The following is a 21,650-nucleotide window of genomic DNA, read 5'->3' as shown; positions in this document are numbered from 1 at the left end:
CTCCTTGGACGTGCACAGACAGGTCAGATTCTACCTTGATAGGACTAACCCCTTCAGAAAGTCTGACCAGCTACTAGTCAGCTTTGCAACAGGGGCAGAAGACAAGGCCATTTCAAAACTATTTCCAAATAGATAGCACACTGCATCCATTTCTGCTACAAGCACCATGGGAAGCCAACCCCTCAGGGGGTCAGAACACATTCCACTAGGGCAACATCTACCTCTACAGCATTTCTCATGGGGGTACCTACCAGGGACATCCTGGAGGCTGCTACCTGGAGTTCTATACACACCTTCCTCAAGCATTACCACCTGTCTATCTTTTCCAAATCCAGAGCAGGATTTGCTACAGCAGTCTTGCAAGGCATACTAGCCAGCCCTAACTCTTTTGACTGCCTCCACCCTTCTTCAGCTTTTGGAATCCACCCAAGTGTGATAACTGCAACATTGAAACACGAAGAACATAGTACCGTTGTGTACACTTACCATAAATGTCGAAGTTTGAGTGTATTCACTGTTGCAGTCCTGGTTTCCTTCCCTCCAGCCCCCTGATTTTCTGTCTCTCTCCTATCTATGGCTATTACTAACCCCTTCTGGGGTATTGGTATTTACTTTTTACTAGTGGTGTTTTCCCCACCAAAACCAAGCTCCCTATTTGTGTGGGGGGGGGGGGGCTGCTGACATTTGGGGCAAGAAAAACTGATGTAATGGCGTTGGCTGCCTGTTTTTATACCCCTGACGACCTGACGTCAGTCCTGGAGCGACAGCATCCGACGCAGGTCTCTGGTATTCGGGCCGACTGAGGGCTACCTGCAGGCAGATAACCCAAGTGTGATGACGGCAACAGTGAATAACACTCTAACATCTACATTTATGGTAAGTGTACACAACTGTACTTTCTCCCTTCTGAAAAATGGCCACTGGTAATTATTACACACTTCCTCACAAAATGGACTTGCTGACAGAACAGAGGATGTTTGTTACTTCCCAACCTTCAACTTTGTCAGTTGACTGCCTAGATCATAGAATTTTAATACCTTCTAAGCACTGTTTTTGTCTGATTATGTGCAGTAGGTATTAAAGGCGACAAAGTAACCCATTACTAGAAAATCATACATGAGTAAGTGGAAAATATTTTCTAGTTGGTGCCTTACTAAGGACCTGGGCCCTTCTTAGATCAGGTCACTTCTGGCTATTCAGTGTTTGTGAGAGGAATTATCCGATGGCTTGTTGCTGTTTTTTTCTGCAAGAGGTGTTTGAGTTGCAAGCTGTTACAATGAGTTATCCCTATTTTTTTTCAAAGGTAGGGATACTGTGAGAAAAAAATCCTTCCTTTATGTCCTTTATGCCTAAAGCTGTTTGAGTTTAGATCAAGTCAGACTATTTATGACCTTGTTTTCTTTCCTGAGCCAAAAAACATTGGAGCAGGACATGATGGCCACATGCAACTCAGATACTACATTTACAGGACAAAACAATCGTCAGGATTGCTGACCATGTATTTGTCTCCTGCAAAGGTAAGAAAAAGTGCAAGCAGTATCAAGACAAAAAAATTTTATATGATTGTCCCAGGCTATTGCCTTTTTGTTATTCACACCATAGCAAGTCTCTTTCAGGCAATGTCAAGGCCAAATCTTCCGGGGTTCTGACCACTTCTGTGGCTTTTCATAAAGGGGTGGACTCTAGAAATGTACAAGAGAAAGGAGCTTTGTCATCTGTACGTACTTTTCCCAAACACTACAAGCTTGATTCCTCCTTTAGGTCCAGAGCAGGCTTTGTTAGGAGTATTCCCCAGGGCCACCTAGATTCTGGTCTGTCATCATCCTCCCTTGCTGTCTAAGCTGTGGTATTCAACTCCTATAGCTTAGGCTACTGCAGCAATGATCTAAAGATGATTCTAATACAGTTGTGTAAGTAAAACTTAACATAATAGTAGATGTTCGAATAGATCATTGCTGCAGTAAGCCACATCCTTCCTCCACTCCCTGTTTTTGCTATTATTTTGCTAGGGTGTGGGATTTTATTAGTAAGGATTATATTTACCAGAGCTCTAGCCTCCTACTTCTGAGGCAAGAAAGCTGTGAAATTTTGGTAGTCTAGCCTGTGATGTTTTTCTTGCTTCCTTTATGCAGGGCAGAGGGCATGTGGAAGGTGCTTTCAAGCTTTGGAAGATGGACAGCCAGTCTAGTCTTTGCTAGGACGTCCCATATAGCTTGTAGCAGTGAGTGAGTTGAAAATCTGCAGTTAATGCACATTTTACTGATACAGCTACACTTTTTATAGTAAGATCTGTAAGCTGAGAGGCAGACTGAGTGCATAATCTAAATTTGACCATCTAAAAGCAGCTAAGACATATATTAATAAAGGTGCAATCATACCAACAGAAAGAGCTCCTCCTAACAAAACTGTGGAAGAAAGGAAAAGTACCCAGTATTGTGAGCATCAGTGTGTTTGGAGAAAATTATTATTTGCTGTATACCAGGCAGAAAAGTAGCATGTTTTCTCCTGGCAGTCAAGATGTCAAGAAGCAGGTATGAGATTTAAGTTGCTATATCCAATTGCCTTCAGAATATTTTTTTCCTGGAGGATCAAACACATTTCTATAAGCAGAGCATGTTATGGAGAAAGTAGAAAATTTAGTCAAGAAAGATCAAGCTGAAGGGGACTCTACTTTAATTGAATACTGGGCTAACTGCCCTGAATAGCCATTTTAAACTGAGCCAAAAACGAGAGGGCAGACTCAGACTCTGTATCTTGTGTCTGTGACATGAAGACAACTATTATGCCAAACCCTGCTTCAGTGAGAAAGCTGAGAGAGAGACCTTGCCAGTGAAATGCTTTCCATTTTTCCAAAGGAAATGCTTCAGTGATTGAAAAACTTCTGAGCTGACCAGAAGAATTTGGACTACCTTAGACTCAAACAAGATACCAATGTTGGGATATCACAGTAGCTAGGAATAAGACCAGCAGCAAAGTATAGTTAGTGAATAAGTGGGAGAACTGTAAAGCTTCATTCCCACTAGATGTAGTTTAGACATGTGAGCGTTGGTTCTGCAAAAAGAGGCATATGAAGAATACTGGAATTTTGTTGATTGCTAAGCTGGTGGGAGAACTGTAAAGCCTAAACCCCACTTTATACCATTAATGCTTAGAGAGACACTGTATGGACTAAAGAAGTGGCTTTAAGTTAAACATGGTTTTTCTTAATATTTGCAAGAAAATTTCCTGATAGGAATTGTATTTTATTATGAATATAAGGTACTTATGTGTACTGCACATTTAGCAATGTTTTATGTGAGGTAGGTGAAAGAAATTTTGTCAGAGTTTGTTGAAAATGCTATTTGTGTTAAGGTAACAGAGTATGCTTTCTAAATTGTAATGCATCCAGGATTTACATTATAACAAGATAAGAAAGGCTGAAAAAAAGTTAGTTAATATAATGTTGTGATCATTGCTTGCTATGAGATATACATGTGCATTGATCACCAAATTGTAACTCGAGCTAAAGGAAGGATCTTTGAAAAAGGGAATGAGTCAACCATGTAGAAATACATTTAATTTGTACAAAATAGTGTTCAGGAGGAGTGATATTTCAGAAATGGCAGGACTTGAGCAATCTATGTAACATTAAGATGAATAATTAAGAGAAAAAAACATAGCTACATATACAGTGAAAGTTGTAATGATTTGTTTTTAATTTTATAATTGAATGTGTACTAATATCACTATGCTGTGTGGTGTTAATAAAATGTTAAGATTAATATTGTTAGTATGACCTATGCACATTTTTAAGTACAAAGATTAAAAAATATATTGAAATTTAGATTATCAACATTTAGATCAGTTTCCTATCTGCTGAGGGTCTCGAGGAGAACCATATAAAAGCAATGGTTGGAGCCACTAAAGCTTTCAGACCTTTCTTGCCTCTGAAGTGAGCTTCTTCTGAGGGTTTCATAACACTGATAGTTGTCTAGTGACCCTTCACTTCTGGCTGGATATTTACCCTTCTGGAGAAAACCTTCCATTGCATAATTTTTCTGAGGAAAATAATTTGTTTTTCTGTGAAAGCATATACTTTTTTATAATGGGCTCTTATATCATGCAAAAGGATTTAAACTCTGAGAATGCTTTTGTGGAAAAAAAATCTGCTTTTCCTTCAGTTTTTTCTATATTTCTAGTTACAGAAAAATAATACAGTTCTCTTCACAATGTCACAGTTTATTAGAAGCTTTAGCATTAGTTTTAAGGAATTTGATTTTGGATGTACAACTGATCATGTTACAGACTTGTGTGTGTGTATATTATGGTAATTTCCATTAAAATGGAGCAAAAGTGCTAAAACATTTATGAAATTGTGACATCCTGAATGGCAGGGTGGTACAGAGATGCAGTGGATAGTGTTGTTGCCTCACAGCAACAGGTCCTCCTGTTCGATTCTCTGCTAGGATCTTTTCTGTGCGTTGTCTGGATGTCCTCTCTGTGTTAGCGTGAGTTTCCTCTGGGTGCTCCAATTTCCTACCACATTCCAAAAACATGCAATAGGTGGATTGGACTCTCTTAAGTTGGTGATAGGTGTGAGTGTGCATGCGAGTGTGTGGTGTTGAAGAACCACTGCGGCAAGGCTAGCCACCCAGTGGTGTAAACCTTGGCTCCAGATGGTTCTCACTGTTGAAGTGACACCCCGACCCCATGTGCAAAAATGGGAAAAGGGAGTTGTGGATGGATGGATGGATCCTGAATGGGACTGTGTGTGTGTGTGTGTTTTTTTTGTTAGTTTTATTTGCATACTTGTGGGTGTCTTTGGTTATTATATTTCTTTATCTAACACTTAACGTTAGGGGCATGATATTGTGCTTTTGGGGAGTATCACCTTATGTTTTTTGTCAGGATGTTTACCGACTCACCTAGGCTCTGCTACCTGCCTTTCAGACTTCTTTCTTGACTTAACCATGGAGAAGTTTTCTGTCTCCTTGTTTTTTTTCCTGTCCCTTCTGCAAAAGATGATTTCTGTGGTGTCTTCAGGTGTCAGGCCAGCTCCCTTACCACCTCAGCTGCTGATGGGTAATTCTGCTGTGACCCAACCTTGTTCCTCAGACCGCTCATCATTGCCTCTCCATGTCTCTCATGTAAGCCTCCTTGGGAAGCCACTAAGAACCAAGAGTTATACATGACCTCTACAGCTGTAGGGTTATTTTCACTGGACAAGTGAGAAACCACTTCTCGCGATCTTTACCGGTAGGAGCATATGAAGTCTTACCGCAATGCTGGAATAAGGTGCCTGATTCCTGGTTCTAGTGCCTGTGATTTGGGTTAGTCTTTCTTCCAGGAGCCTTCCATGAGTAGAAAGCAAAATGTTAAGAATGTCTCTTCTCTTGTTCCATTAACTATGGACAGGGAAGACTTGCTGGGATTTGCCAAAGTGTTACTTTCAGATTTTAATGTTTTACATTCCATATATTCACCAGCTTCAAATAGAAAAAAAATATATATTTCCATTGTATTCTGACATTAATTCCCACTCAGAAGACCGGGGAATGGAAGGGAGTTTTTAAGTGAATTTTCTCAAACTGAAGACTCTGATTCTGAGGAAAGTGTTTCCTTGCATTTTCCTCCAGAAGAGTTATTTTTTCAGGCTCTATAGCTAAAATGAAAGATTAATTTCAGTGTGAACGGTCTCCCAGCAAAGTTATTGATTTGTTACAAACGGATTTTCCCCAGGCTGCAGCTGCTTCTCCCGTTTTATTAGCTGTAGAGGATGTTTTCTTAAAAAAGCTTGCAGTATGCCTGACAGTCAACTTCCTGCTCTCAGAAAGTCTGATAGGATTATATAAAGTACATCAGACACATAAATATCTCTCTCCTAATCCAAAATCGGATCCTGCATTTATTTCTTTATCAAAACCATCTACTGCTAAACATACTGTAACCCAATTCCCTCTGCCATGGATTGGAAAGTTTGTGGTAGATTTTAGGAGGAAAGTTTATTCTTCTGCTGATTTAACTTTTTGAATTCAAAATTTTCAGGCTTGTGTGTTAGAATTTTTACTGGCTTTTTTTTAGAACATGAGGCAGTTAACCGTTAATTTTCCTTCTTCAGAGGTTAAAACTTAATTGAGTTATTTCTTTCATCATATGTTATAAAACATTAAATTCATTAATTTTGTCTGCTTCTCACGCAACCAAATACTTTTTTAAGGTGCTCTTATGATTCCTTTTTATCTAGAGCTGCTGTTGCTACTGGTTCATTTATGAGAAGATTTGCTTGGTTACCTTCTCAAAACTTATCATAAGACATTAACACTGAGATTTTCTTTTCCAAGTTCACAAAGAACTTTCCTTCTAATTTGGGACCCTTTTTAAAGAAGCAGATTAATCAGTCTTAGTAAAGTTCAAACAAACAGAATTTTAAAAAGTAATAGCAAGGAGGCCCAAAGAAAAAAGGAGGAGTCTCCCAGAACCAAAGACAGCCCAAAATGTCAGAGTGACTACTTGTTCATTCAGGCATCCACTCCCACCATGGCAGTCCTTTGAGTTTATCTCATAGTCTAGGCCACATTCTTTCCCAGTGGTATCAGATTGTCAGACAAATGAGTTCTGAGAATTTTAAGAATTGCATAGCAGGGGTAGAAATATCAGTGGGAATCCCTTCCCTCTTTTTAAGAAATTCCTCCTCATTCTATAATCAAACGTCCCTGTTTTTTCAAGTGTTGGAGAACATGTTGTCTCAGCAGATCATAGAATTTGTGCTCTTAGATCAGATAGGCAAAGATTTTGTGGCAAGGATCTTTCTTTTGCCAAAGAAAGAAGGAACTTGCAGACCAGTCCTAGACCTTTCTTTGTCTGTCTGTGTGTCAAGGTCCCATTGTTCAAAATGTTATCCCTCCAAATTTTACCACTCATCCCCCGACCATTTAACAGTGACATTAGACTTAAAAGGTGCTTATCATCACATACCAGTTTGCCATGAATTCAAATGTTTCTGAAGATTTTATGTATCTGGTTTACATTATCATTTTTCTCTTATGCTTTGGTCTATCTACTGGACCAAGAATGTTTAGAAGCTGGCTCCAGTAATTGCTAATTGGTAATTGCAAACTTCAAATTATTCACATACCGAATTGGGATGGTTGTGTTATATTGGTAGGTACTTTTCCAATTGTCAAGATTCCCTCTCATGCCAAGAAACTGCTGTTCAGTCTGGGATTTCAAGTGAACTTAACAGAAATCATCTGTCATTCCTTCCCACATCATACTTTTTTCTGGATGCTTCCCTAAGAAGAGTTTTTCTTCCTGTGGTCAAAGTTGAACTGTATAGATTTTCCTTTTCCAACCAAACTTTGACATCTGCCAGGGAATTTTTTAAGATTCTGTGTTTCATGATCTCTGTGATTATCATAATTCCTTTGGCCAGACGTCACATGAGAAAAATTCAGTAGTACAATAGGCCAGTCTGGTCTCTGCATCAGCACCCTTTATCTTTTCAGGTTCCAGTGCTGTGGTTTGTGAGATGGGAGGTATTGTGGGAGGTACACCATTTCTTTATTTCAACCCAGGTCTTTCTTCCTCCTCCTGCCTCTGCTTCAGTCTGTCACAACAGATGCCTCAGACATTGGTTAGTGACTATATTGAAAGGGGAGAAAGTACAGGGTCTCTGGAACAAGCAAGACAGGGTAAAACATTTAAATGTCAAGGAGATGCTGGCAGTAATTAATACTTTGAAAGCCTTAAATCATCTCTGGTCTCCAGAACCCCCACAAATTATTATAGATAGCATCACAGTAAGGTGGGGTATAAATAGACAAAGGGGTACCAGATATTATCCTCTTTGCAGACTTGCCATGGTGGTCTAGAAGGTGCCAATTAAGGTCATTCTGACACTTCAGGCCTCCTACATTCTTTCAGAGATAATAGTTGTGGTAAACAAGCTGATAAAGGACCAGGACAGACCCTCACAATGGAAGCTACAAGTAGGGGTCTTCAAGTTACTCCACCTGTCTAAAACACCTCAAATAGATCTGTTGCCTCCTTTCAAAACAGTTAACAAATTTATTCGTAAAGATTCCTAGCAAACAGGCCTGGAAGACAGATGCCTTCATACTCCCATGGACAGGAATGTTCTTGTATGTTTTTCTACCCTTTCCATTGATACCCAGGGTCCTTCTAAGATTTAGGACTCTCTGAAGATAGTGGTAGTGATTCCATTTTAGTCCAGGTAACAAACCAGTGGTTGTTTGATGCACCCCAACCATGATTGAGTTTTGATACTCTTTAGGCATCTTTCTCTGAGGAAGAGCAGCAGGTGTCAAAGAAGGCTAAAAAACATGCTACTAGGAAATCATATACGTGCAGGTGTGACAGAAGATCTAGCTCTTTTAAGGCCCCCAAATGCCTCTGTTTCTGCAGTATATGTACAGATTATGCTTTGGCCTTTCTTACTCTCCTGTCAGGATTTGTTTTTCATCTATTTCTTTTTATCTGCCCTTAGGACCCCCCCCCCTTCTTCCTGTCCTTAAATCAAGTAGAGCTTTACATCTCTGGCTGCCTAGAAAACAGACGGCTCCTTCTTGGGATCATAAAAACTAACAATTTTTTTCCATTTGAATAAACTCATCAATGTGAATTGAGGTCCATGACTTGGAAAACTGTTACTCATTGCTCTGACTTCTGCAGAAAGAGTATCTGAGTTACAAGCTCTTACTGTGAGTCAATCCTAATTAATTTTCCACAACCACAGGGTTTCTTTGAGAATAAGTAATTATTTTTTGCCTAAAGTGGTTTACCTTAAATCAGTTAATCTCCCTGTATTCTTTCCAGAACTTAAAAGCAAGGGCTAAAGAATCTTACATACTCTGGATGTCTACAGGCAGCCCAGATACTTCTTGGAAAGAAGAAAATCCTTCAGCAAGGTCACTCAGCTGTTTGCTTCATTTGAAGGCAACAAAAAAGCACAGCCAGTGTCAAAGAAGTTCCTAGATGGTTTTCTCTTCCTATTTCTTTCTTTCTGCTACTCTCACCATTACAAGACACATCCAGGCAGAGATGAGATCCACTATACCAGAGCTTAGGTTTCATCTATGGGTTTTTGGAAAGGGCTGGACTCGAAGTATTCTACAGGCAGAAACTTGATTTGTACATACTTTCACAGCTATTGCAAACTGAACTTCTTTTCTAGCGCCAGAACAGGCTTTGCTAGGACCATTTTTGAAGGGCTTCTGGATTTTTAAATTCCTTTCACCTCCCTCCATTATCCTAAGCTTAGACTACTGTGAGTGATCTAAATGTTGAACAAATTACAGTTTTGTAAGCAAACTTCCCATCCCATAATAGCAGAAGTTCTGATAGATCACTTTTGCAGTAGTCTTTCTCTCATTCCATCTTTCTTGCTGCATTTTAGGTGTATTGCTAGGGTGTGGATGTATATACTTTACGTATGTTTACATATGTATTTATGTTTTATTTTTCTTTCTTAGCATTTTCCTTTATAACTCTGGCCTCCCTTCTTGAGGCAGGAAAGCCCTGAAGCCTTTGGCACCCTAACCACTACTTTTGTGTGACACTCAGTCCCAACCATTGGTTAGGGTGTGAAGAAGGTGTGATCTTATCCTTGTCAGGATATAACCCTTACAGCTTAGGCTACTGCAACGGTGATTTACTTGCCACATCTGTTATGGTACGTCTTTTTACGCATCTGTACTTTTTCTTGCTTTTGCAGAATAACTTGATTTTTGTTTTCCACTAGTACCTGTTTAGTGGCTGAAGGCAAGTAACCTGCAGGTACAGGCAAGTAATTAAGAGAGGTTTGGACAGTGTATTCTGAATGGTGATGTTCTGTGGATCTGCAAGAGACAACATAACTAAATGTAAAGGGATGTCGGCAAGCAGTTGAGTGAAAACAAAAAGTAAAGTAACAAATAAAGTTAGAAAAAGTGGAATTGAATAGTTATATAATCATTTGCCTACCCAGCAGTTTTTGATTAATCCATTAAATATAATACTGCACATTTTTGTTTGTTTAAGGTTATCCATTCATTTTTTTCAGGCTAAAAGTTTGTCTGGGAGGGGACAGATGTTGAGATTAAAGCTTACAGTCTTAACTGGGAACACATGTTGTACTATGCACATTAGCATGGCTAGCCTTATATCTAGAATAGGAAATACCTGTGGGTCCTTGAGGTAGAGTTCCTTTCTTTGGAAAGTGTTTGTTGCAAGTTAGAAGTGGATGGGGGGTGTTTGAAAAGCTATTTAGTTTCTTTATTTCTTGAAAGTTTTTAATGAAAATTTGACATGGATTGCTAGAGCGCTCGCATGTAACGTAAAATGGAATTGTGTATAATATGTGGGAATAATTGTTCAGAATGGCTGGTTTGGCAGTAGTAACATGGAATGCAAATGCGTGTAGGTATAGACAAAAAGCAAATGGTATTGAATTAAGAAGTGTAGTGTGTAAATAATGTTTCAGGAGATGCCTTTGGATAGAAATGAGCATGTGAATTTGGTGAAAAAGGGATTTCAGAGTGAACAGTCAGTGCAAGTCAGGGACAAAGGAAGAGGGGATATATAATACCGATTCTGAGAGGGGCCCCTATCATGATAGAAGAATTTTGTAAAAAGGACTGTAGTGGTGGATTTTTAGTAGCAATGTTTTATTGGCATGGGAGGATATTACTGTGGCATATATTTATATTCCACCCTGTGTTACTGTTATGGTGTTTGAGATAAAATTTAGGATGAGTTTTGGAGAGAACCTTTCTGTTGGAATATTATTTATGGGTGAGGACTGGAACCTAAAAGATTATTGAGAAATGGAAATGTGAACTCAGAAGCAAGAACTCAGAATGTGCATGTTATTCACTAAGGTACAATAGCTAGGTTAGACTGGATAGAAATATTTTACAGGGGCATTTGTATTTAATTGAAAGATTTTTTTATACTTGTCCATTAATTGCATCTGATTATGCAACAATACAAGCTAAGATAAAAATGCAGTTTAATGATGTAAAAATAAGATAGTTGGTGCTTTCCTATTTAACTGTTGAAAAGAGAGGAATGTTAAGGAATGGGTAGTGAAAATGAAGCAAGAGTTACTGGGGAAGATGGACATTACTTCAGAAGGGTGGTACTGAAAGCATTATAGAAATAAGAGAGAAAGAGATATGGGAAGAACTAAAAGGAATAATTTAGAAGGGGTGACAAAGGTTACAGTATCACAGAAGAGGAGCAGCTGCAAACTGCTAAAAAAAATAATTTGCATGAGATTAGAAAGGTTGCTGTTAAACAACTATTTTTGATAACTCTAGAATGCACACACTTTAACTTAGTGACCTGGGAAACAGAAAGTAGGAAGAGTTGTAGCCAGACTTAGGGAGCTTGTGACTAGAAAAATAACTGGAGATACTATAGTGGTATTAGAGATATTTTGAAAATTTTATGAAAAATATCTATAAAACAGAGGAATGGGTAAATCAAGAAAAATGGACAAAATAAATATTTATGGAAGACTTTGTTATGGCAAGGAGAGAAGAAAAGGCAACAGAAGGTTGAGTTGTAGCCAGAACGAGGGAGCTTGCAACTGGAAAACTTACCAGAGATCCTATTGAAATATTAGATATATTTTGGAATTGTTATTCAACTATCTGTAAAGCAAACGTAGAATAGTCCAAAGAGCAATCCCATCATCATATGATGTCACTTTGTGATGAAAGCGCTTAACCAACAGTTTTTTCTTGTGCTTCGGTGAATAAAGTGTTTTGGATTGCTCTTTGGACTATTCTACGTTTGTTTTTTGTTATTTTGCCTACAGTTTACATTCGTTACCATTTCTTGCGTTTATGGTATATCTGTAAAGCAGAGAAATGGGTAAATCATGAAAAGGCACTGAGAGAGATATTTATGGGAGACTTATTTATGGCAAGGTTAGAAAAAAATGAGCATCAGCAGTTAATACCTTAAATAGGAATAGATGGAATAAAAGCTGTTAAGTGTAGTCTATCAGCATGAAGGTCTCCAGGAACAGATGGTGTTCCTGTGAAAATTGGGAAGGTTGGAGGGAAGTGAGTGGTGAAGGCCGAGAAGATTTTGTTGAACAAAAATTTTAAAAAAGGGTGGGGTTCAGCATGTTGGAAGAAAGGAGGCATTGTTATTACTGAAAGAGGATAAAGATCATTCAGATCATTAAATTCAGTCAATGTTAGTAAGTAATAAAGACACAAATACAGTTACACAAAAGAAAACCATCATGGACAATATTTTTTTATTATCAGTTATCACTCTCACCAGTATTACATAAATTGTTCTGCCTTCCTTTAATTTTTACTCCTCCTCCTGAACTTTATTCTGTGAACATTATTCCATGTGTATTGTTTCCACACATTTCATTTATTTGTATGTAATTTGCTCTTTCTTTTTTCAAAAAAAAAAAAAAAAAAAAAAAAAAAACACCTTCAATTCTATCTCCTTTGTAATATTTGGTTCTTCTGTTACGGTTATTTAGAGCTTTATTTCCATTTTCTATTATTTGCTTTTTTTGGCAGATAATTCCATTAAACTTAGGAAGGCATTGCATTGTCATGACAATTCAGATCCTGTATCCCAGTTCAGAAGAATTATTTCATAGTTACTACCATTTGCTGTCCCAACATTTATGACAAAGTACTGTGTAGGGAATTTTTTAAATCTGTCCGCTTGTTACATGCCCCAAAAAATGTTCCAGTTACCTCTCCCTTTTCCTTCCCACCTCCAACAATTGCTGTCAATCTGAGGAAAAATTCTTTGAAGTGTGATTGGGGTATAAAAATCCCAGTGCAAACATTTCCATGCAAAAATCCTAAACCTTCTGTAATGTGTTGCATACTTGGAAGCCATAAAGATATCTTCACACTGTCCCTTTGTATACTGCTTTTCCATTCTCTCTTCCTGGTGTTTTCTAACCTCAGATTGATTTTTATAATTGTGCAGTATACTACATGCCCTACTAATTATCCAGTTTCTAACAGCAGCTTTTGTTCTACAGTCAGCTATAGCTGGTATTTCATTTAACACTCTCCCATCCCTTTTTTCTTTGGTTATACTCTATCAATCCCTAGTGTAGAAGGTAGTCTTTAGCCTACAGTACAAACTTCTGTCTGGCTTCATCCCTCTCTGTTTTCTTTCCCTCCATAATTAATTGCTCCAAATACCTTGGTCCCGTTACTTAATTTTCTCCAATAAATTTCAGACATCTCTTACCCATTTCTATGTTTCTACTTGCAGGCACCCCTGTTGGTAAAATCTTCTTTCTCCATTCCCATGTTGACTTAGTTTTTAGAATTCTTTCTGCTACTTTGCAAATATAATACTCTATCGTTGTTGCTATTCTCCATAAGGGCTTGCATCCAAAATCCTACTCTCCTTATTTTGTGAGCTCTTCTCACTGTTTTATTATCATACTTTTCCACTTTCATTTATAACCTTCTGCTTGTGTTATGTATGAGTTTAACTGTGTAGCTGTAAAGTATCCCATCAAATCCAGTATTCCTAAACCACATTTTCTATGGGGAGAAATAACTTATCCCTATTAACTCTTGCCCTCTTACCCTCCAAGATTAATTCTTTCAACTCTGTTAATTACAGTTCACAAGTCCTCCTCTGGCTGATAAAAAAATATATACCTGACCTGTATATAAAACTAAAGAGACTAGAAATATTATTACTGAGTGTATGTTACTGTCCATATCCATAAGTACAAGCTTCCAACTTCTTAGTTTTTATATTCTCATTGTTTAGTCTCTTCCCACCTCATTAACTCCCATAATAGAGTCCTTTTTAATCCATACATCTAAGTACTACTATTTTGCATGTCCTCTTATATATGGGTATTGCTGAACCAATTCTTGTGTGGGTACGTAGTTTACCACTGTAGCCTTTCTTTTATCTTCATTTCTTTTTTTATCCTGAAAATTTTTGACTTGAAACTGCTTCTGAATGTTTCACATCACTGAGATGTCCTTTTCTGGATTTATCAGGCGCAAAATAATATCTGTGAATAAAGCTAACTTTTCTTGTTTACCATGCCAGTTATAGCCTTGATTTTGAGAGTCCTTTGTTTTCTTTGTTAGTGCTAAAAGTATAAAGCAAATAACGGAGGGAAAAGATTGCATCCCTGACTGGTTCCTCTGTTCAAGATCTTGCTTTATATTTGGTCATTTCAGTTTTGCTTGATACATCCAGATTAGGACATATTGTTATTGTGGAAAATTTGAGACTGTTTTAAGTATTTTTGAGAAATAAAAAAACTGAAAATAAAACAAAAGTTTGCGCAGTAAACTGTGCACCAGCACAAATTGGTTCATCAATACCCATACATATGTGGGCATAAGAGAAAGTATTTACGTGTTTTAGTTAAAAAGGATTCTGTTTTGACAGGTAAGGATAAGTGAGTGGAGGCTAAACAGAGGACAGAACAAACAATATGCCAGAAGATTTTGATTATGGACGGACAAGAACACTAAGACACAGGTAGTGAAAATGATAATAGTCTCTTTAGTGTTTTATACAGGTCAGTCATATTTTTATCAATTGTAGGAGAGGTTGTGGATTATAATTACCAAAGAGTTGAATGAATTTATTTGAGATAGAAAGAGAGGAAGGGTTAAATGGAATAATCATCCCAATGAACAAGGTGGTTTTGGGTTACCTGATTTGAAAGGATACTTTCAAGATAAATAAACAAAACACCAGCTGGGCAGACCAAAACCAAGAAAAACAGCAGCCCAAAGTAGATAGCGAAACAATAAAGCCTCAGGAACAAACGATAAAACCATTTAATGCACACATACATTATGTGTGCATTAAATGGTTTTATTGTTCATTCCTGAGGCTTTATTGTTTCGCTATCTACTTTGGGCTGCTGTTTTTCATACTTTAAAGATACTTAGGTAAGACTCCTATACATAGCTGAAGCAGAAGGTTATAAATCAAACTGAGAAAGAGTAATGATAAGATGGGGAAGGGAGTTTGAGAGATAGAGTGGTTAGTATTTTGGTTACAAGGCCTTATGTAAAATAGTGTCAACCATACAAAATGTTATATTCAGGAGGTATTCTAATAAAGGCCAGCAAGAATAGTGTGGCAAAAATATTTTACCAATAGAGATGTCTGCAACTAAAGGTATAGAAAATTGTTGAGAAGGTGCTGGGATTTAGTGGAGGAAATTAGCAAAGGAAGCAAGCTGTTGGGAGGATAAGGTAATATGATATGGCTAAGCAGGAGTTTGTACTGCAGGTTAACGATTTCCTTCCCAACCCAGGATTGATAGAGAATATACACAATGGAAAAATGATAGGGGAGTGCTAAGTGAAGGACCAGCTTTGTTAGAGTTTTTATTTGAGTCTGGAATTAAAGATGATAAAAAGGGATAATTATTAGTTTAAAATATTGTTTAACTATAACAACCTATCATAAGTAGTTATAACATATTGGGAAAAGTGAATAGAAAGGCAAATTACAAAGGGACAACAGAAAGAAATCTGTAAGGCTCCAAGGTATGCAAAAAATTCCAGAAGGGTTAGAGTTTTTTTCCTTGGATATGTTAGGTTGCATAGGTTGACTTCAGAGGATCTTTTCTTGAGTAGATAGCAAATACTGGATATGTGCTGGGAAAGAGAGAGAGAGATCCATGCAAGACTGTTGAAAAATAGGCTGTGTTAGGGGCGTGTGGCTTGATCCCGGTGCTGTGCCTTGAGATATATTAGAATTTACATTAAAAAAGCCCTGACATATTTGCCATGCTTTTATTTTATTAACTGATACGTTTTGCTAAATGGCTTTTTTTCTGGAGTACCAGGTTAGCTAAACGTTTTATTTAAGCCTGCATTTTTTTAAGTACTGAAAATATGTACTTCCAGAAACATAGACTGTCTGGGATGGGGTGGAAATGTACTCAGGAGAGGGGGGACTGCATTCTGGAAAGTCCTAGCTGTGCTCTTGGGTTGAAGACTGTCCTCTGAGGAATTGTGAGTATTCCTAGAAGCAGTTTTTGAAGCTGTAGACACAGTAGGTTCCTGTGTAAGTAAGCCTTACTTTATAACCTGCTGTCACCATAAACAGAGAAGAAATGTGCACTTAGTACCTGGGAAATGCTGAAGTCTAACAAGTACATCAGGAGCAAACTAAGAAACACAGACAGCAGGACTAACAGAATCTAGATTTTTTGTAGCAGTTCTTGACTTGTCAGTCAGTCCATTTTGCTTAGTAGCTGTGAAGTAATGAATGATGAGGGTGTTCTGCAGGTTTAAGAATTGTGACAATTACGTAATTTATCTTTTTTGAGTATGGCAATATGTAGTTGTAATTCAAAAGTGTTTTTTTAATATAGTGTATGTTTCCCAACATAACCTCATGCATCCCTTTTACCATTAAATTAATATGTATCTGAAAAAATGGATGTAGAAACAGGCCAACTGAGGGCCTGGTGAATCTGCTATTAATGCACCCAGAATATTGTTCTAGGGGTATTGTGTAGGGAAACTTTATTTGGGTGTATTAAGTGGATCATCTGACAATTTCTGTTGAGAACCATTTCATGCTTGTAGAGTAGGACTGAACAGCAAGTTTCTATTAAATATTATAGTCTAAGATAATGTGCTTGAACATGCTAATTAGAATTTTTCGAGGCGGTCCTTACACATGTATGCTTACTTTATTTTCCTCCTACTGCTACAAGTGCCATGTAGTTAAACCCATTATTTCATGCACATGTTAGTATGTATGGAGTTGAGCGAGGGATGAGGATCAGGGAAAGGTCTTTTTTTTTTTTTTTTTTTTTTTTAAGTGTATCATATGGTTGAACTGCACTGGACAGATAGTATGTCTTGTAAAGCATGTGCATATATTTCCATACTGATTCTTCTCCCTAGCATTGACCACCAGCCTGCATGTAATTTGTTTGGCTTGGCTTTAATCAGAGGATTCTAGAGCAGCAGCTGAACTGACTATAATTCTCCCTGGAAGGTAGTCTATATAGTCTCACTTGACAATCCAGAACATGAGATGCTAAGCAAACCTGGGTTACCAACAGTGAAGGCTGATTCCTATGTCCTTAGACTTCAGTGACCTGTTATTGCTGCTATTCTTTTAAATGGTTTTGTGTAATGTTATAGGGTAGAATCTGAATTAGCAGTACTGAAGTTAGTGCTATAACTAATTCATTGTCTTTATTTTTTTGTTTTAGATCCCGTATTCGAAGAGAACTATTTATTGAAGAAATTCAAGCAGGAAATCAGGGGCAGACAGGAGCCAGTGACTCCCCTTCAGCAAGGGGGGGTAGAACAGGCCATGGTTCTGAAGGAGACAGCTGTGATGGAGTGGACACAGAAGGCTCATGTGACGGAAAGCCAGGGATTTTGGGAATGGATGACTGCAGTTCTGAAGATATGAAAACTCATGTGGGGTCATTGGACTCAGCATTTGAAGAAAGAGATGAATCAGATCAGGATACCAGACCTTCTGAGACGATGGAATCCTTTCATTTGGGAAAGGAATGTGTAGATAATGTGAAGGATGATGATAATCCTAAAGTACCAAGTCAGAAATCTCTCCCTGAATCTCAGAACATGGGAGTGCCTGAGACGACTGTCAGTCACCCAGCAACAGAAGAAAATGCATCTGCTGCCTCCAATTTACTTCCAACAGTGGAAGCTTTTCAAGAGTCAAAAGAACGTTCACATGATGTCTCCAGCATGCCAAGTACAAGTTCAGCAAGGAGTGCTGGCTCACATAAGGCAGATGCAATACAGAGCTTATTCACTTTTTCAGAGTCTGCTGGCTCAAGGAACACAAGGGATAATAGCCTCAGGAAAAAGAAGGCTGCCAATTTAAACAACATTATTCATCGCCTGGAGAAGGTTGCAAGTCGAGAAGAACCCACTGAGTGGGAATTTTGAAACAGAATTATCCTTTCTGTGACAAGAGGGAAAATTAATATAATGAACATTTACTTTGTTGTTGAGCACTTAATGCCCTGCAGGCCACAGGGCAAAAACACCATAGGCCAAGGTGCATATATAAAACAATATAGAAGCATTAATGCCCAGTTTAATGTTGCATTTTTGAGGAAGTAAAACTGAAGTGCGTGGTCAAGTTTTTGTACCCTCAAACGTTTTTTCGTATTGTCCCACAAGTGATTTTTTTCCACATTTCCTTGGATAACTGTTACAGTTTTGCCTTCAGCCCTCAAATATGTGGGTAGAAAAATAACTGAAAAGCCCCTCACATTAAAAAAAGAGGGTTTTAAACTGCCATCTAATGGCCGCAGAGCTGTATTACACTATTAACTTCTTAAGCCAAGAAAAAAGTTGGAGGTTTAAAAAAAAATGAAAAACTGATTTTGTAGCAGTTAAGTTGCCACTAAGAGATTGCACAGTCATTTGACTCTAAACACACTAGTTTGAATTCCTCAATATTTTCAAAAAATAGTGCTGTCTGAAACTTTAAATGAAAAAAAAGAACACATTTAGTCCACATATTTTTTTGGAAAAGAAAGGTCACATCAGGAAAAAATCCTTAATTTGTGGTAGCTGATCTAGTGTTTTCTTGTAAATTGAATTAGACTATTGACAGTAGTGCACATTGTTTCATAGCTTTAACCGACTTTGGTCATTTTGACCAGAGTTTGTTTTAATACACTCCATTTTAGGCCAAATCAGGACAAAAAAATGAGAATCTAGGTGTTTTATAACCAGCTTTTTAACCTCTTAACCACAGAGCACGCTGATCAGACCTCATATTGGGGGTGGTTTGAAGTGCACGTTGGAACCAAGACTTGTATTTGTGGGTATGAGTTTAGGTAGCATTCTTTGTATTACCTCTTTGTATATACATGTGTATATATTTGTAATTTGGTTCAAAACATGTTGGTATACATTGAACATAGTATTTTTAAGGAATAGCTCAGGATCTGCCTGCTTACGTAACCCTTTATATTCCAGTTTAACCCCTTAATTTTTGGTGACCTCTTATTTCTGACTTTACTGTCCATCATAACAGCAAAAGAGTGTTTAATACATTTCTAACAGGAATCTTTGTTAAAAAGAAATAATATGAGGTGAACAAAATGTTGCAATTATACAGAATATTTAAAGCCAAAAATTTTTTTTTCTTTTTTCCATAAATACAATTATTTTGTGGCAGTTTTGCACATCCACTAAGTCAGGTCACATTTGTTTTCTTTTTTTTTTTTTTTTTTTTTTTTTTCATTTTATACATTTACTAAACAGTATAAATACGTGAGTATAAGCTTTTTTTTTCAGATAAGACATCATGCAGATTCAAGTCTACATTTACTAAACAGTATAAAATATGTGAGTATATAAGCTTTTTCTTCAAATTAGAGATCATGCCGATTCAAGTCAGCATATTCTTTATGGATGTTCTTTAGAGGATAATCAGATTCCAGGCAGAAGTTCACCTGCAATCCTGGTATGCACACCCTTCAAATTTGGATTGGGTTCCAACTTGTATCCAAACCCTTCCCATTGTCTGTGTGTATGTGTGAGTGTATATAAATATACAAGTGTGTATATGTGTGTATGCATGTCTGCGTGCGTGTATGCACTTTTTATATGTCTGTTTTTTCTTACATAATTGTGCACACAGAGTGCATTACTGCCACCATTTTTTTCAATAAGCTGTGTTATCAGTTATGGTTCTACAGTTTAGCTTATTTTAGCCACCCCATTGCCATAGCTTTTAAAGTAACTGTAGATTGTTTCAGTATATGTTTGTTTTGCTTATTTATAGTGCTGTATTTTGTTTTGTATTCATTTGTTAGGCAGGGGCATTTTTTTAGAGGGATAGACTGCCGGCAGTATTGGGTATTATTTACAAGATTTAGTTGTCATACTGTACTGTACTGTATATTTTGATTGAAGTTTATTTCAGCAGTATCATGCATCATCAGAACTTTTTTTTTAATCTTAGGTCAGCATCTCGAAATAATGTTAATGGTGCAAAGTTTAATTTTTGATTTGAAGGGGGCCTTTTATGTGTCTATTGAAGAAAATGTCCATTACACCTCAGTTTGCATTTATGACTTTATTCGCATTTTTTGGTTAAGAAAACAAGATTTTACATGGATTGTTTTGATAAGTACTATATTTCATTTGCAGTTCTTTAACAATACAGTTGCAGTACTTAACAATGTCTTCAGATGTTCTTACATTACATTATTAAAAGAAATATATTGAACTTAAAATAAGCTCCAGGAGGCTGAAAGGCAGGGATGTCTGCACTTGCTGCACATAAATTTTGATTACTTTCATAGAGTGTTCAGCCAGACTGAGAAATACAGCATTTTAAATACTGAAATGATGCAGCAGCAGATTTGGGTACGTTATGCACTTTGTTAGGGTAGTGAAGCTAGTAGTTGTTAGGGCAGTGTTGAACACAGAGGCCCTCCATATACATGTTCCCAGTTTATCTGCCTTTAGCACTCAAAAAGAGTCTTTAAATTTGCCTGGCATAATGCACTGCTTACTATGTCTCAAAGAGAGTTTGACAAGATGTCAGTAGTTCATTTTTTTAAATCTTCAGAAACTTGGAGATTAATATTTTTCTTTTTCTTGTGAGTCACTGATTACAGTTATTTGGTGTTTATTTATATATATATATATATATATATATATATATATATATATATATATACACACACACACACACACATATATACATATGTATATATATATATATATATATATATATATATATATATATATATTGCACACACGCACACACATTTATATATCAGTATATATTCCTCAGTTGCTAAAGATGGATGAGACTAATTTGAAGTAACCATTTGAAATGTCGGGCCCTGCTAGTGTGTCCCCAAAAACACAGAGACTGAATGGCCGACAAACGAACTCACATATACTAAGTCATAGATGGCCATTTTTTCAGAATATTCCCTTTTCTGTGACATATAGCAATCTGTAAGATGGTATGTATATGTTTGGGGTGGGGGGCATCAGGGGATACATGGGGGCTTGTCCCCTTACAAAAAAAAAGTTTAAAGAAGAAGGGCAATGTTCGAGATTTGCTCTTCTCCAGATGTTTCAGTTTCTTTTTTTTTTTTTTTTTTTTTTTTTTAACCTTTTGAGCACTTGGCATATTGAGTGCCAGCATTTCAATAGGGTGCCCTAATTTGATGGTAATGGTTACTTGAATATTCTGAATTACATAAAGTCACGGTTAGGGATTGAGCATAACTGATGCAGTCAGGTTTAATTTGTTGTCGTTTACCTGTATATGAGATATTAAGGATAAAATTGATTTTATTTTACTTAATGGCAGCACAGCCTTTTATTGTAACCAAGAAGTGGAAAAGGTTATGTTGTTTTCAGTTTGAGACATTCTGCAGATTTTTTTTCACAAACTTAGTAAGAGTAGTTATAGTTCTGTATACTGCCAGCACAGCAGTTCATGTGCGTTAAAGACAGGCTCTAGAGTCTACTTTTAGCTACTTTCTATCTGCCTGAGTGTTGTAAATCTACTTCAGAGTACTAGTGAGTAAACGTTATGCTGGCATTTCAAAAGACTTCAATCCTGCAGATTGTCCAGGCAGTCAACTTGTACAACATTAAGAGCTGTAGGTTATGCATTAGATTGTTGATTCTTTT

General features: G+C 37.2%; 1 protein-coding gene across 2 annotated transcripts in view; it reads left to right on the top strand.

The window, feature by feature from the left end:
- CUX1 (cut like homeobox 1) overlaps nt 1-21,650 on the top strand; it is a 3,879,009-nt gene that overhangs the window by 3,215,663 nt on the left and 641,696 nt on the right. The window contains exon 23 of one of the 2 annotated variants that reach the window (XM_044054028.1): nt 17,207-19,192. The exons of the other annotated variant lie outside the window; for it this stretch is intronic. Coding sequence (XP_043909963.1) covers nt 17,207-17,918 — 712 coding nt within the window. The 3' untranslated portion in view covers nt 17,919-19,192. Of the gene's footprint in view, nt 1-17,206; nt 19,193-21,650 lie in introns of those variants that run through there. 2 annotated transcript variants of the gene reach the window in all.

This window comes from Protopterus annectens, chromosome 13.part0 (genome assembly GCF_019279795.1).
Source record: "Protopterus annectens isolate FY-2018-M chromosome 13.part0, PAN1.0, whole genome shotgun sequence".
NCBI classification, from domain to species: domain Eukaryota; kingdom Metazoa; phylum Chordata; order Ceratodontiformes; family Protopteridae; genus Protopterus; species Protopterus annectens.
The sequence above is the reverse complement of the archived record's forward strand: the minus strand, read 5'-3'. Positions and strand labels throughout refer to the sequence as shown.